General features: G+C 50.4%; 1 protein-coding gene across 3 annotated transcripts in view; it reads left to right on the forward strand.

Moving 5' to 3' along the window:
* Nucleotides 1-17612, forward strand: part of LOC119389526 (uncharacterized) — a 278510-nt gene that overhangs the window by 248010 nt on the left and 12888 nt on the right. For all 3 annotated transcript variants that reach the window (XM_037656833.2, XM_037656835.2, XM_037656834.2), the window contains one exon: nt 10655-10923. In XM_037656833.2, the coding sequence (XP_037512761.1) occupies nt 10655-10923 (269 nt within the window). The remainder of the gene's footprint in view (nt 1-10654; nt 10924-17612) is intronic.

Consider the following 17612-nt stretch of genomic DNA (forward strand, 5'->3'; position numbering starts at 1 on the left):
CCTCTAGCATTTTGCATCCATTAAAATGCGACTGCTGCGGCCGGGATCGAACCCGCGGCCTAAGGGTCAGCAGCGGAGCACCGTAACCTTTGCACCACTGAGGCGGAATGGTAGCGCATCGCCGACGCGGGCTGACTGAGACTTCAGGAAAAAGCAGCCGCTGGTCTTGCTGCGAATGCTTTATTGTGAGCGGCAATGACGACCTCAGTCGGGGATATGGAAGGGTACATATTACCTTTTGACCATGTGTAAGCATCCCATCGATTGTTGCATTCGTCATAATGGGCTTCATACGCGTAATAGGAGAGCTGTAATACGAAATATTTCCTTCGTTGCCGTCCGTGGCAGTCAGTGTTCGTGGTTAATTTGTAAAGAATAAAAGTTGTTATACATTCTTCCACACTCAGATTTTCTCTACAAAGATGTGGACACACACGTAAAAAAAAAAAAAAAATGTGTATGATCGACGATGCTATATTTGCAAGATCTTGGCAGTCGTTGAACAGGCAGAACGTTCTTTACAGCTGCAAGAGCTTTGTGAAGAGAATAACTTTAGTGCTGTTTGACGTAATCGTTTCCATGTGCTGACAACGCTTGAAGCTATGCACACAAGAATAACTTCTCCATTTGTAGTGGCAACTGCACAGATGCTACATAACCAGCATGTTTTGTACACGATTTCTTCCCTCCTCTCTTTCTCATATTTCCATTTCCCCTCTTCCATTCCCCATGTGTAGGGTAGCCAACCGGACATGTTCCTGGTTAGCCTCACTGCCTTGAGCGTTCTTGTTTCCCCCTTCCGTACTTCACTCAGTCAGACCTCTTTTTCTTTAACCATCAGGGGTCGTAGCGCGTTCCTTTTATTTGAATAGTTTGCCATATATGGCACAGTAAAATACCGTGTCCAAGATACAAAGATACGGCGTCAAATCTTAGCATAACAGTGAGCTGAGCAAGTTGGTAGGTATTCATGTTAAAATACAGGGCGTGCAAACACGGACACAAGAGAGAAGCGGCGTTTGCGGTGTCTTGACTTCTCTCTTCTGCCCGTGTTTGCACGCGCTGTCATTCAACATGAACACGGCGTCAAAGACTGTGTCGCCGTGTATGAAGTGGTGGTGACTTCATAAGAAAACGCCGTGTTTTCTTTGCCGTATATACACTGCAGCAGCGCGTGTACACATATCGTGTGGACCGTTCTTGCAAAAGAGGTGCACATGCACGCTGTGTTGTTTTGGGGCGGTGATAGCACCTTCAAGCACCACTGCTTCCGCGGCACGCAACAACGTCGGGGACCCGGGGCGAACAGGAAGACGAAGAACAAGTAGCTCGGCGTCCGAGCGTGGCTAATGGCGGCGGCCGCCGCGAGCGTGAGCTCCGCGCGCGGTTTCATTAGGCGCCGCGCACATAATCACATGCGGGGCGGAACAATCGGCACACTCACCTGGTTCCGCGCGACCGCCGCCGGCGCTGCCCGAGCGTCACGCCGGCGGCCCGCACGACGACAAACCGAGGCGACGCATAAATTATGTGGGGGCGGGTACGGCCGGACACCTCGTCGCGCTCACTCCGCCGACGCAGGTGCGCCGAGACGCCGCGCGCTACGACAGCCGCAGAGACACGGCGTTCATGCTGTACCCGGGCGCTTACGATGACGCCCCGTGTTATCGCGGAATTGCAAACTGAACCGCCGTGAAATGAAACCTCGCAAGGTTCCTTATGAATGCATTCACCTAAGACGACTCGAAGGCGAAAGCCATCTTCTTTTTCTTCTCAGTAGCCGTGTTTATCTTCCCCCGCCCCCCTCCGAAGGCTGTCTGGCAGTTTCTGCACCTAACGCGGTTTTGCACTGCCTTCAGAATCGGAGGCATTGCAAGCTTTCTGATCGGCCCAACTTTGACCAAGCGATGTCGTGTGATGACGTCATCATGCGACGTCACATTACTTGACGTTTTGAGACGTCAGTTCTGGTTATTTGTGACGTCACCGCGTGATGCTTTTTTGCATCACTAGTGTTGACGTCGACTCCTCGGGATGCCGATGATCAACTTCCGCGTTTGATGAGGCATCTAAGGCTTTCGCCTTAAAGATATGCACTTTCATGTCCACGTCAAACTGTATCATATATCCGTTGGAACTGTAACGCCGCGGGCTTCCATTATTCCTTGTTTCTTTTATTGCGCTGTATCTTGTAATTATCAGTGATGATGGATTTCCTGCAGTGACAAGATGCTTTTGTTCATGGATTAGAAATGTTTACTAAATGTGTCCGCACAGTCCAGGATTAGAAAAATGTCATGCACCTCCGTGTACTTCGTCCGTGTGAGCGCCGTGCTCTTATTATATCGACAAATGACAACAAACCGTATCCTTTTTTATTATTATTTATATGTGAAAAAAAAAAAAACTTGAGAAAGCGTTAGGGCCGGCTTTCACAGCATGATATAGTAGTACTGAAGAAACATACAAAAACAAGAAATACTAGAACGAATAAAAGAATATGAAGATAGGAAAATAATCAGAAGAACTATGTACATATATGATATATGGCATGCATATGAAGAATGAGCAGAGTCTTCATCTCAGCTTCATTTCATAACAAGAAAACCTTGCGCATATAAACGAAAATTCACTTAATAAAGGCTGCATGGTGACACCAGCGATGCTGTTCTAGCTTTATCATATTCTTCATGGAATGCCAATTAACATCTCATTATTAATATAAAATAATCTCATGTAATGTATTGTTTAATACTGAGCGCTGCTTACATTGCGTCCGTATACTGTGCTGTATATAAAACAGTAGCCGCAACAAACACGGTGGTGATGATGATTATTATTTCGACGATGACGATGCTACAGGCTGGCTTAGCCTGGAAGAACTGTTTGGCAAGTGCTCTGCTAGAGCGTCGTTGTCTTTAATTCCGCGTAGAGTACTCCATCGTGAATCACTTATAAGTGATTCACGGTGAAATACTATAGTCTATTGCAGAAATGTCAGAAGGATACGCGATGCTTCTTTATTCGCCGTCCTCCTGCGGTGCCTAACTATTCGTCGCGAAACGCTCCGCTCGCTTAAAAATGAATGCGGCGAACTTGCTCAAGATATCTAGAAACGTATAGTCTATATACGTTCGAAACGTTCTATATTCCACATTTTCGCTTTCATGAGTAACTGCAACAGGATCAGACGCGGTTCGATCCTGTTCCTGCCTCTCAGTTTCTCTTGACGCGACGTCCGGACGATACAAGGCTGAGTTCGCGAGCATTGCGCGACGAACCGAAAGCGAACGCCGCGTTTCATCCACACGTCGGCGAGCGCGGGAAGATTGTCGCCCGCGATGCCGTTGGTATATAATGGCGTTCCTGGTGCGGGACGCCCTTCCGTCTTGTGACACAGGCGGCTCTCCTTGTTACTCTCGCGCTCACGCTCTGGAAGAGGAGAGCCGGCAGCAGCGAGGTGTACACACTAGGCGCGCGCCGCGAAAATGTGAGCGTACACACACGCACGCACAAGTAATACCGTCACATGTGAACCGCGGCGCGTGGGCGATTTTAGAGCGTGACGCGGAGTTATACGTGAGCACTGCACGCGTGGCTGGCTTCCTCGCTACTGCTCGAAAGAGAGCCCGGTTAGTTTGACGCGCGCGCACAGAGCAGGAACTCGGGCTGCCATCGTGGGTGTATATGTTCTCGGAGGAGGGTGCCGTAAGGCTACGCAGAGCAGCGCCGCGCGCCGAAGCGTGGAGTTCTTTCTTTCTTTTTTTTTGCTCTGTCCGTGTAAAGTGCCTGCTTGGATCGACAAACAAGAAAAGAACGCCAGGGGGATGGCTGTGCTTGGTGTGAACCACCGCGTGACGGCGAAGGTCCTGCGAGCACGCGACGCGAGCGCGCCTCCAGATCGGTCCTTGTAGTACGCACTTGTTGTTACAAGCGTGGACGTACACGTCGTATACACGAGGCGTTGAACAGGCAGAGGCGGGGGTGCGTCACGAACGAGCCATAGCTGCTCGAGCGATAGCTGAAGCTTGGGCACCCATAGCAGCGTTTGTCTGTACGGGTCTCCTTTCTCTCCCTTCTCGACATCAGAAGGCGAATGACCCCTGAATGTTCAATTCACGGCCTGTCTCACGGCTATCGCATACCTTCACAAATGTCCAGTGGCGGGCACCCAGTGGTCAGCACTGGCTTCAGTGGCCATGATATGACAGAAACTGGATTGTAGTTGGATGCTATACATGTGAAGTTCTGCCAGTGTTTTGTGAGCGTTCTCAATTCCGACTCTGCACATTTTATATAAACTACCACTCCCCCCCCCCCCCCCCTCCCCCACTCTTTCTCTCCGATCTATCTTTGTGGACCCACTTCCTGGGGGTGAAATCCTTTCGCGAAATCATTTGTTATCGTTTTAATGAACATTTCATCAGCAACAATCAGCCGACTATGCATGTATGCTCATCAAATGCCTTCGCGCCACTGAATCAGCGGCAGTCCATGCACTGTGTGGAGACGCCAACAAAGGGGATCTAAACGAGACAAAAATTCAGGGGAAAAGGGACGCTTGAAGTGATGAGAAGATGCAACAAGGAAAGTCGTTGACTAAGACTTATGCTCTTGTTGAAACGTTGTCTCAAGTGACATACCTTGTTAGACAACTTGGTGTCACACCAAAGATCGCAGAAATACAGCGACGCGCGCGATGTAAGGTTTCGCACATCAACGGTGTGTGGTTCTGTATAACGTTGTATATGTACGCGTACATCTTTCAAAGTACGAATTAGTGCTCGGTCCGTCAACATGGAAGCTTCTGGAGGAGTAATCCTAAAGAAATTCGCTGTGAATCCAGCAAAAAGACAATCAGAATAAAGCCAGCAAGCAATAACCAATATACAAGTTAAATATGAGCCAACGCAATCAAATTCGTACGCGTAAGACGCTATCTTTCGCGCTGGTTGCGAACTTGTCACTCGACAGACGATGACTACCGCCTAAAGTCTGCGTGGCATGCACATTAATTTCAGGGGCAGCTGCAGACAGTTAATATGCTCATATGACTGATTGCTTGCGTTCACCCGTAAAAGTTACAATGCCCACACTAAATGGACGTTCGCACTAATGGTCCGAGTCGGTCCCCTGACTTCACACGGCCTCTTTTCGAAACCTTTTGCTTCCCCTGTTATACACGTGCGCCCGTTCAGGTATACACACACGCCAATAAAACACAATAATGGTGGCGCTTATCTGTACTACCTGGCGCAAATTCACTGTGTTGTTACTCTTTGTTGAGTGTAACATCATATGGAACTGTGCTTTGATTTAGGTGCATACGTAAAAGAACCACAGGTGGTCGATATTTATCGGGCGTCCTCCACTCGGGGTTCCGGCACGTAAAACCCTATTAATTATTAATTATACACAATATTAATGAGAACTAACAGACAACAATGCTAAGGAAAGTATAGCAGATGTTATTTGTAACAACTGGGATATAATTTCTTCACATTTATATCCCAATTATTAAAAATAACATCTGCTATATATTCCTTGGCATTGTTGTCTGTTAGTTCTAATATTGTGTTTAACAAAGAAAAACGAGCCCTTAAAAGTCATCTCCGTTCCTTCATTAGTAATTATTAAGACACATGGAAGAAATAACAAAGACAAAATAAAAATGACAATATAAAACACTGTCACTAGTATATACAACATAACGACATACATGGTTTGACTGATCTAAGCGCACGCAGACGAAGACGAAAAAGGGGAGACAACAGGACAAGCGCGTACTCACAACTAAAAGATTTATTGAACAAGAAAGCATATAAATACAACAAACAACTGATCGACGCATGCGCGACAAGACAATTATGGTTAACTAAGGCGATAAACTATTGCGAAATTCTACCAAGGAAAACAGACTCCTTCTCATGCAACAAAACTGAAGGCTGGCTGACACTCTGATCTCTTTTTCTTATGTGAAATGCTTCAGTAATCTCTCGGGTTAGCTGATTGCTGCTTCGAAAAATTATTTTGGTATCATGTAAAACAGGATAGCAGCCATGGACTCCCTGCAACGACATACCTTTAGCAGAACAGGTTCGTGCCCCATAGAGGAATCAAGAAAAGTGCGGTTATTAGACAGCAACAACAACAGAAGCATGCACAGTTCTTGGCCACTGGGGCAATACCATTGCCTCACAAGAACAATTTGAGCTGAAATAAAAGTGATGGTCGATTCGAGCTCAACCTGGAAGCGTTGTTGTCCTTTAATGGGCATGCTTTCTATTTGTACTTTTAAATTTTACAGCGAGACTTTGTTATTGCTTGTAATGTTCTTGTCTTTTTATTATGAAGTACACAATTAAAACAACAGAGGGTATATATCGGACATTAGAACTGCTCACGGGTCAGTTAAACTTTGTGAAAGTCAGAAGACAATGTACATTCGTGTATGACACCTTTTAAAGGCTGTATTTTACTAACATTCTGGAATGTAAATAAATGTCTTAACGCTGACCAAAGTGTCCTATACGCAAGGACAATGCCTCGTGAATGCGTGCCTCGAGAGCGCAAATAAATGATGCATGTGGACACATCAGCGTCCATATACTGGGCTTGCGAAGTCGCATCGACCGAGAATGGCGTGCGGAGGAGGAGCATTGTCCATTTAAGGTCATTTTGAGAGCCGTTCGACTTATAAGGATGCTGTCCTTTTATAGAGGTCGCAAGTATATGGAAACGCCTCCGGTTCAGAGGATTTGAAAAAAAAAAAAAAATAGGTGACACGTGCACACATGTAGTCCAGTTATGATGATCGTGGTTATTATTGTTATTACTACTGTTGCTAAACATTTATTAGCAAAAAAAGAAAGAATTTAGATATGACTGCTGATTCAGGCGGCCTCAGCGGCCAGCTCCGCCTTTTGGCGGGGTCAAAGCTGCCATATCAGTGACTCCCTCTGTTCTGTACTCAAGTTATCGATCAGGAACGGTAGCGTCTTGCATTCTCTCATGGTGTATTTGGAGTTCGCAAGTTCACAGCAGAACAAGTACCCACGTTTATATCGGTGTAGGATATGCGCGTAAAGCCTCGAGTCCAAAACTACGCGCGCGGATGAGCACAACTCCTTGTCATGAGAAAGTAACACCACCAAAGTGAAAGGAATCTCGTTTTCGATTGAGTCTGCGCGATAACGCAATTGACAGCCGCCTTTGCCCAAAGCATTTATTCTTTGCCGAATATATTCTACACCATTTGATCTTTTGAAGGTTGAAAAAATATTTATATGTAGCTTTCTCTCTTATCATACTTCCTTGTGTACCAATGAAAACGTCAGGAACTTAACTCTCGTCTTAGATGCACCTGTGTGGACCCGTGCACGATCTCCGCGGCGTGTTTGATATGTCGCATTCGGCTGAGCAACGTACACATGCTCAGCAATATGCGGCTGAGCATTGTATTTTTCAAGGACTGCAGTTGATTTTCTCGATGAGGTGCAAAGCATGTTGAGACTATATATCTGTATCTGTATATCACTGGACGACAAGAGGTAATGTAATTTTATGTACGGCATCACACGGCTATAACTATCCTCCCACTGTGCTGCGGAAGACTAAACTTTTGTTGTCGTATATAGCTTACTGCCCGTGTAATAAGGAACAGATACCAGGCATCGCTCAGAGGGGGTGCACTGAAATGTACTTCCGTGCCCCTGCCCATGCAGCGGCTAGGAAACTGTGACGTGATGGACCGGTGCACCCACGGAGCATCGCGCGTGTTTTATATTACGCTGCAACACAAAGAGGCGCACGCGTGCTCCTTTCTCTGTTTTTTTTTTTTTTTGTATAAGCGCGCGGGACCTCTCGAGTCTCGCAAGATCTGCATCGCGATCCCTTGGTTGGCACCGCGCCCTGGCACCGTGCACAAAAGATATCGAGCGCTCGTTAAATGTCGTGAAAACAGCCGTCGCCCGCTTCTCGCCAACTCCGATGAGCCGATCAGAGCAACGACGACGCACGCCCCCCGATCGGAAACTTGTCACGCGGGCGTGAAGGCGCACCGCGGGTGCCGAGCCAACGCCGTGCGTGCGTACTCGATACACTCTACGAGCACGCAGGCCCCCATCGGTTCCTCGATGAGTCGGCGCGATCAGAGTATACCAGAGCCCCTTCGTCGCGTCGCCCATTAATCGGCCGGGCGACTGTCGTCGCAGCGGATGGCGACAGCCGAAGGAGGGGGGGGGGGCACCGTTTGGTTCAGGCCCTGCGGGCACCATTAGTAAGGGGGGGTGGCCCTCATCAGTATTCCGCCGAGTCACGGATCCGGGAGCAGCGGACCGGCCGGCCTTGGCCGCTTGATCGCCGGGGCTTGGCCGATCGGTTTTCTTTTTTGTCGCGCGTCCTCCCAGTATACATATGCGCGGCCGTGATCGCAGTCACCGCGCGCGAGCAGTCCTTATTGCGCGGAATGTGTGCACACTGCCTATCGCGTAAACGCTCCCACGCTTCCACGGACTCGCTGCTGCTGCCCTCGTGGCGGTGTCCTTTTTACTGGGCCGCAACCAACGGGTTCTTCCGGTGCGAGGAAGCGCGACTAACACCGCGACCGCTTTCCAACAAGCTGCTTGACGCCATGTTGTAAAGCTCTGCTCAGTAAGGTCATAGTGTGAAATGCACTTATTAAAGAGCTTCAGCAACATTTGCTGGCACGCTAGTTGATGATGCATAGTTCATAAGTATCCAAGCGCAAACGTAACAAGACACAAAGAAGACGCAGGACGGAGGGATGAAGATGGCAGCCAAGCCGCGTTGATGCGGGGGATACAGCTCTTTCTCCTCCCCTGCAGTGCGGGGTAGCAAGCCAGCTGCAAACAAGTTTGCGTCTTCTCACTTCTTTTTCTTTTCTCTCTCTCCCGCAGTGATTACGGTGAACCACTTCTGAGAACGAATGCCCTGCCATCAGCGATGATCGTAATAAGATTCTTGACGCAACGGAAATTAAGAACGATTCATACGTTTCAACTACATTTTCATTACAACGTGCTGAGTCAACACACTCTAGAAAAGCTCTCCCTTTCCTCACTCTATGAAAAAGGAGTATGTGTGACTCCTTTCGGAGAGTCCTGACTTGCCACGTTTATGACTCTCTTTAAAGAGGCAGGTCCGCTCTCTTTGGATATCATTGTACTCTCTTCGGAGAGTCGTGTGACCCACAAGAGAGTTAACGTGCCTCTTTAAAGAGAGTCATATACGCGGCAAGTCAGGACTCTCCGAAAGGAGTCACAGATACTCCTTTTTTTTCTAGAGTGCAGTTGGTGTTGGCTGAGTGCTCTCTCGGCATTTTTCCCGCACAAGGCGTCATCATGTTGTCAATATATATTTACTCCGGTGAACTTCTTTTCCCCTTCACGCTACCAGTTCGGGGTTCAAAGAGCAACGCGCTGTTTGTTTCTGTTATCGCAATATTTTCCTTCACGATTTATGTCTTGCCGATTTGTAAATCTTCATCACGGACTTTACGATTTCCATCCTTTGTGTATATATAATTTAGTGTCTCCGTTTCCCTCGCTTTCTTTTAGACGACTTAGCGGAATGCAGGTTGGGAGCGCATGCAGAGCGATACATTCATGCAAAACGCAACAGCCTAAGAGCACTCTAAGAAAAGGAAGAGTCCTTCTACTCTGTTTTGTGAGTCCTGCAGCTTGTCACGTATGCTACTCTCTTAATAGAGACGCGTGAACTCTCTTTGGAGATTATTATATACTCTCGTTGGGGAGTCGCGGGACACGTGAGCGAGTTAACGCGTCTCTTTAAAGGGAGTCAATTACGTGGCAAGTCAGGACTCGCATAACACATACTCTCGTTTTTTTTTTTTTCTTCGAGTGCAGGACAGCGAGGTGCGACGCGCTCGCTCAGTCCTTCTTCATGACGTCTGCGGCGGTATAGTTCAAGTAGTGGTTGTGATATATCTCTGCACGCGCGTTACAGACAGCCGATAGCCGCTTACCTTTAGCGGTAAGACGAGACATTTGCGACTCTTCTTTGAAAGCGAGGATGATGTTGAGGCTGGCCGGCTGTCAAAATTGTCCTGACGCGAACGTTCGCGAGTTGTCGCAATTGTTTGACGGTGTCGGTGGGTCTACGCAGTCGCTGGAACTAATATCAAAGCACTTAGCTCCGTGGGAGTGCGTGTCACGGTCTTTCTCACTCACTACTAAATCAAACCTATACCGCTCTTTTTTCGATAAACTCCAGGGGAGAAATACACGGATTAGGCGGCAAGTGATATGTTTTGTCTCGCTCAAGCACGTTTATTGGTGGCCGTATGTTTCAATTACATATCTAAGGCGATGATTACGGTGACGATTAACTACTATTGTCGTTTTTGGCTTAATAGGTCGTATGAAAATGTGCCTCGATTAGGACTGTGTTTTCCGCAAGTACGCGGTGACGCTTTTTAAGTGTGCTTCGCTCGATGTACAGTTCTTTACTGATTTCGAATTTTGTAATGATCATCTAATAAAGAGTCTCTCTCTCTCTAGATACAATGTTCTTAGTTCAGCTATCTTAATTTGCGAAAGTCATCGTGCACGACAGATCATAAGCGATGCCGATGCTGATGTTTGTCTCTTTTTTTTTTGTTTGTTGTGTGCAGCTCTGGACAAGTTGTGTGACCCTCGCCGGTCGGCCATGGTTGTGGCGGCGGGGTCGGCGGCGGTGGCCGGCGCTGGCGGCGAGCCGGTGCAGGCGAGCAGCGCGTTCGACATGGCCTCGCTGGTGCTGTACGGAAGCCAGGCGGTGCCCGTGCGCCTCAAGATACTCCTCGACCGGCTGCTCAGCGTCCTGCCGCACGACGACGTCATACGCGTCCTGCACGGGTTCGGCTGGACTTACGAGGACTACGTGCGCGGCTACATCTTGCAGGTGGGTGTCATTCAACCTTATTCAACCCTTATGCTATGTGTAACGTACAGTCGTGCTCAATATTACTTGCAACGTGGGAGCGCGTGGCTTCAAGTTGCCCTTATTTCCACAACTAAATGATATTTTCTTATTGGAGATCATTCCCAGGTGACAGAACACCGTTTAGTTGTGCAAATAAAGGCTAGTGGAAGCTATGCTCAATCTTTAAGCTCGTGAGGCCACGCGCTCCCGTTTTGCAAGTCACACTGAGCGCGACTGTACATCTGCAGGAGCCGCGGAGGCCTTAATAAAGTGAAGACGTTCGACCATGCATGTGTGGATGACGAGAAGTGGCTCGTGGTATTTGGTTTCCTTAATAACCAACCTGTCTTACCGTGAACCTTCAACAAGAGGTGGCGGCCGGGCATAGAAAGGCAGAAGATTAAGTATAGTTCCCCCCCCCCCTCCCCCCGTGCTAGGAGATCAAATCACGAGGGTGCGCTGGGCAACAGTATCGTATGCATCTTAATGAGTGAGTATCGGCCCAACGTGTGGTCACCACGTGAGAGCGCGCGTGCATTGTAGGCCCATCTATGTCGCAACCGAACAAAAATGCTCGGTCATTGAATACGCTGCGTCTCGCGGGTCACGTGTTGGGCCGACACTACTTGGACAGATAGCTCCTGATCGCGCCATATTGTGGCTCTTCTCAAAGATATTTTTTTTCTTGTACGAACGCCTTTCATATCACCTCAAGCTATCGTCGTATGCGATCATTGGCCGACTTATCGGTTTTATAAAAGCAAGCGGTAAAATACTGTTCCCGACCTCGTCAAAATAAATCGCGTAGGCTAACCAATAAATCTCTAACTTGATTTTGAGCTTCTCAATGCTTGTTGTCTAAATACGTAATATGTATACTATAATACCGCATGGGACGTATAAAAAATGGAAATAATGCGAAAATACGGTCAGTGGTATACCGGTAAGACGTTCTTAGAAGCTTGCTCGGCGGCAGAATATCCGAGCGTAAATTTTTTTTTATATTGCTATTTGTTACCTTACACCAATGGCTAGCGGGACCTGCGTCGAGCTGCACCTATTGGCTGTGTGCGTGTACCGTGCAAGTGAACTTCAACGTGCGCGCCCTTTCCGACGTGCTCTATAGTGTCGGACATCGCGAAGGGCGTGGACGGTCGACCTCTGAAAGTCGCGCTGCCATATATTCCCGCACGTGCCTGCACGACGCCATCTCAGGCTGACTCAAGGACACGGTTTGAATTTCACGAAATTTCACCGAGAACAGCTTTTTTGACGCGGCAGTGTAATACGTCATTTCGACAGAAGAAGAGACAAAAGTCGCGGCTGCAATTGTGGACAATGCGCAGTTCTCGCATTTTCGAATCAGTTGGAAAAGGGGATGCCATCGCCTTTCCGATTTTTTTTTCCTTACCGCGCTAGTTCCATCAGTGGTTATAAGTTCCTATATAGAGACTACAAACGGAAATAACAAGACCTGCGCCAGGAAATTATCCTTCCACAAAAGAGGGAAAAAAAAGGCAAGAAAGAACAAGAATCGAGAAATCTAACTCCTGACAACAACAACAACTATATAATAAGAACTAAGTGAGCATGACACAGCGCCATATTATAAGTTTGTGTGCTATAGCTCGTTGTGACTTGTCAGCCAGCAAACTGCTGTATATATGGTAGATAAAATATAACACACATGGAATCGAATTCACTCGGTCATAAACATGCGAAATGATGGCTTTATGAAGACTATTGCCGCATTCGGGTCCAAGGTAAGGAACAGCAAGGCATGCAAAACATGCAGATAAAAGTGAATAACAACGTAGACAACACAAATGCTTCCTCGTTCGCCTTGTGTGCATCTTTGGTCACCCTGATGTACACCAAACCGTGACACCAAACCGCGACAGACTGGTTTAACTTTTGTGCCGTTCCGTGCCTCACAAGTCGCCACGGCCATTGGAAGACGTGGATGAAGAGTGCGGACACTCACAACAACAACAACGACAACAACAACAACACTCACAAGCGGCACTCGACCTCTTTCGTGCGCATCGTTCCATTCAGTACCGTCGTTAAAACGCGTGTTATCGCGAAGAGTTAACCCCAGTGCCTATAAATAGTGCCTTGCAGTCGTGGGCCGCGCACCGCTCCCTTCTAAAGACCGCCTGTCGCGCTGCTCGCACTTGGCCACACTGTCGCATGTCCGGAATAGAGAGGGAAGCCGGGGACGCGGCGTCGTTCACGCTGCGACGCCTCCGAACTTGCCGGAACCGTATCGCTTTTATCGCTATCTTCCCGCCTCTGCACGAGTGGCGCCAGCGCGAAGCAACCCTTTGGTCCTCGCGGCGTGGTTTCTCGGCGTGACACCGTCCCGCTGTCGGTCCCCGGGAGGACCGGTAATGAAGCATTTCCCGAGAAAAGGGCCCCGCCACCATCACCGATCGGCGTCTTTGTTCCGAGCTGTAATGCTACAGAGGGCTTCGCCGCATTGTTCGGCCCCGGGACCACCGAGCGACTCCCCTCTTCGACGTCGTCCTGCACGCTGAAGCGATGGCGGAAGCGCGCTCTCGTGCAAAAACAACGACGCGTGGCAGCCAAAACGACTGTAGATGCACGCGCCTGCTGTATGTGTCCCAAAACTGTGCAGTTATACGAAAGCTAGGAACTGCGCATACCGCCTGCTCGACCGAAGGCCGACATGGTGAACAAGAGACTCTTGATTGGTCGGTGCATGTGTCAGGCTTTTGAAGTAGTCTATACGCCGGTTTGCATGTGATCAGTAGTATCGCTTCTCTGAATACTTTTGTCGGTACGCAGAACACAAGAGCTGACTAAACTTGTGTGGCGTCATTTCCATAGATTGCATGCATGTACAGTCTGAATCAGCCTTGTCTAGAGCGGTCGAATGCGTGGCTCTCGACGCTGACGCCGTACGCAGCTGATACATTGCATTAGCCACAAGTTTCCTTTCATGCTTGAATTATAGCACAAAGACCTAGCGTGGGGTAAGACTATGTTTATCTTTGCATATTTTCGCGGAAAACGGCGGCTGAAGCGGCCGTCTAGACAAGTGTGTTTCCGACTGTATTCCGTGAACATAACTTTTTCCTGCACATGCATGGGCTATACACGACTAATGTACACTTCAACTCTGTTAATCCACGTGACACATTTGGGCACTCAGCCACCCTGTTTCGATTCCGATCATCAGTCGATCGCACATGAGCGCGACCAGAGATGTGCGGTTTAGTATATACACTGCCTATACTGCGTATGTTGCCCTAAGCTCAAATAGAGCGTGAGAGCCCTGGCCAGCCTCATTACATGTATACGCACTCTGGTGTTCCACGAAATAGCAGAACATGCATGTATGTTTCAGCGAAATTTCAACCAACTGTTCAGGTCGTGGTCGGTTGAAAGTGCCGTAGAATGATGTGCGAGCAATGCATTATAGAACGCCCCATAGTTGAGCGGTATTGAGAGCTCGCTGTAGAGAACTGACGCCCAATCTCATTCTATAGCACACTCAGTGTTGAGCGGCTTTTGTGCAACTGAACCAAGCAAGAGAGGCCGGGCTCTTCGGAAATTGTAATAAAGACGTCCGCAGACGTGCGTCGCGCCGTTGCCCTAACGAGCCCCATCCGAGCGGCCATAAATAACGGGCCTGGCTCTGCAGAAGCGTTCGAAACAGCAGCAGCAGAGGCGCACGCCTTCCGGCCTCTGCAGCGAACCCCTTCGCACCCCGCGCTCGCATTTTGCTCTTTCTCGCGCGACTCTGGCCCCCCTAGATAGCTGCACGCCCCAGCCGCGCCTCTTGTTTTCGTTCATTGTCCCTCGATCACGACCCGAGCGCGCGGATCTCAGAGTCTGTGCGGCGGCCTCAGCTGGCGTGGCCATTAGGACACGCGAGAGTACCAAGCAGCAGACCACTTGTTTCTTCGGCGCAGTGCCGCGTATCCGTGCAAAAACGAGCGCCCGCCTGTGTGTGTGTGTGTGTGGGGGGGGGGGGGGGTCTGACAACGCCGCGGAGTCGTTACTCCGGGGTCCGCGGCTGGCAATGATTTCAGGACATGCGGTGCACAACTGTGTCGGGCTAGGGCATAGCATGGGGCTGAGGGTAGGGAAGTGCTCCGTTTTGGAGGTAATAGTGCACAGGCGAACATATCCTGTTTTGGAACATGGCGTGAGAGTGCTGTGGAAAGGAAACTGCAACGTTCTTAACGGTAGAGAAAGTGAAGATGCAACGAAGGGCGCCACATCTCATGGAATCGGTCTCTTTGCAACTGTACAGAGAACATTGTTATGAGAGAAAGTGTTTCGGCTACAGCGGCTTACGAACAACTCAGTGAATTCAGGCAACAGCCTCTCCGTGACTCGCGTTTGCATACTTTCCGACGGTGATGCGCTCGTGGTCACGAAAACTTAGTTGACCATATAAAAGGTGCCACTGCCAGAGAGCGGGCAGTCCGCCCCACAGTGCTCTCGTACACGTTCCGGACTTTCCGGCGCAAGCCGGCCAACTGCCACTTGTACATCTCTTGTCATACACAAATGGGGTGAGGAGGGAAGCCATCGTGCGGAGTGTACACGGGGGAAAGAGAATCGAGCAGATGCCTACCGCCCCCTTTGCCCTCGGCCTGACCTCCGCGCCGCGTTGCCCCCGTCGTCGTCCCGCTGGTCGTCGCATCCCCCGCTTTCAGAGCGTCCATCCCGGAACCACCGCGCGGGGATGGGACAACAAAGAGGACAGCTGAGACGTCGTAATGACAGACGCTGGCCGACGCCGCGTAATAGCATCAGGGGCCATTGTACCGCCACCACTTCGGCGGCGGGACCCTTCACCGCCGCCGCAGAGAAGGGAAGGGGGGATGCCAGGGGGGGGGGGGGGGACTGTGTTCCAACAAAGCGGGGCTCGCGTTGTCCCCCCGCCTCGGCGACGTGCCTTCGGCGAAGAACGACAACCGATGATGACTCTGGCGGCGGCGGCGGCCCTGGCACGGGGAGGGTCCCGCGGCGCGATTATCGGAGGAGGCCTCGCTCCGATCGGCACCACCACCGACGCCTTTTGTCTTGGCGACAGCGCGGTCCGCTACCTCCGGTTGTTTGCGCAGGCCGTGTGATCCACGAGCGGCCGCGCGTCGTCGCGTCGCAGTTTCGCCATGTCCGAGCTGCTTTTCGGCGCGCCGTAAATGCCCGATTCGTGACGGAACCATCAGCGTTCCGCGATCGCACCTCTCCTCTTCCTCGCACTGCCGCCACCGCAACAACGCGGTGCTTGCGTGCACGCACGCACACACCGGTCGTTGCGGTGTCATCACGACATGGTTTTGACACAGCGCCGGTTTGTCCCTCCCGCCTTTCTGCTGTGCTCCCCGATGATTATTTCTTTTTTAACCGTTGTGTCGACGACCGTGCCGCGATGGCAGTTTCGCTCCCACCGGAACCCGCCTGCCGTGCACGAGCTTCGAACGCGTGATGTCATGGAGCTGGATTCACTTAGCGGACGACGCTTTGCCGTTGACCTGTGTCGAAACGGCGCGGGTACAGGCTTGCGTTGGAGAAGTCGTGCGGTGTGGTCTAGATTCATACGGGGGGAGGGCGGGAGGAAACGACGACGCTGAACTGTGTGAACAGAGAGCACGAAGACAGGTGCCGATGCAGTTTCGCACGCGAAAGCGCGGCTTCGTCATTTTACCGAACAGCAGCAGCTCAATTCCGCGCTTCAAATGGGATTTTTCCCACATCGATTCCAGTCTGCGGAAGTTGGAGAATCTTCTGCTTTTATATATTCTCTCTGTATCGTGTAATGCAGTCGCACCGTTCGTTGACGTCTTCTTTTCCGTCCGATACGACGTTTTTGCCTCGTGACGTGATATGTCCTCCTCTAGCTGTTCAGCGTTTCACTTTAGTCGGCAAGCGCTATACCAACAACCTCTCGCCGTCTTCAGTGTTTCCGCCAGCACTATCGAAACGCGAAGCCGTCTCACTCGCGCTAGCACGCATACACGCATAGCTCGAGGCCGCACAATAGCGGCAGTCACGTGTCAAGCGCGCGCAAACCGAAGGACTCCGACAATCACGGTGATTATTGAAACCACGCCTTTCTTCTCTCTCGTTGCTACACCTTGTTGAATGCCGGTGCTGGGGGCAGCGCATGATAAAAGCCCCTGTATTTACCGCTGTGCCGGAGTTGAAGACTTCGTCGGAGTATATACGTGGCCGCCCCAGGGTGTAGGCTGCAGACGACGGCTTGTTCCTGTTTGTTTATGTCCTGGATCTTTGTTTCTCCGAGGCTTACCTACCTGCGCAGCCCTCGTTAGGGCAGGCATGTCACGCGCGCCTCGCCGCTTGTCCGGCCGGTCTGTCTCGAAAAGTAAGGAGGGTGGGGGGGGATGCCGAAAAGGTGCGCGGGGGGGGGTAAAATAGAGGAGGGGTCCGAGAGAGGTCTCTCGGGGGGCCGGCCGCTACGGCGGAGGGAGGATGTCGCCATTGGTCCGAGCAGTGGCCACTGTCGCCTTTCCTCCGACGACGACGTCGAGGTCCCGCCGCCGCCAAGCGGGCTCCCCTCTACCTTCCTCTCGCTGTCGCGCACCTGGTCGCCCATTGGACGCATCGACCGGCCGGCACGAGGGGTCGGTGCGTCTGCGACGGCCGCCGGGGACCTGTCCAATCGC

The sequence above is a fragment of the Rhipicephalus sanguineus genome, chromosome 4, assembly GCF_013339695.2.
Source record: "Rhipicephalus sanguineus isolate Rsan-2018 chromosome 4, BIME_Rsan_1.4, whole genome shotgun sequence".
NCBI lineage: Eukaryota > Metazoa > Arthropoda > Arachnida > Ixodida > Ixodidae > Rhipicephalus > Rhipicephalus sanguineus.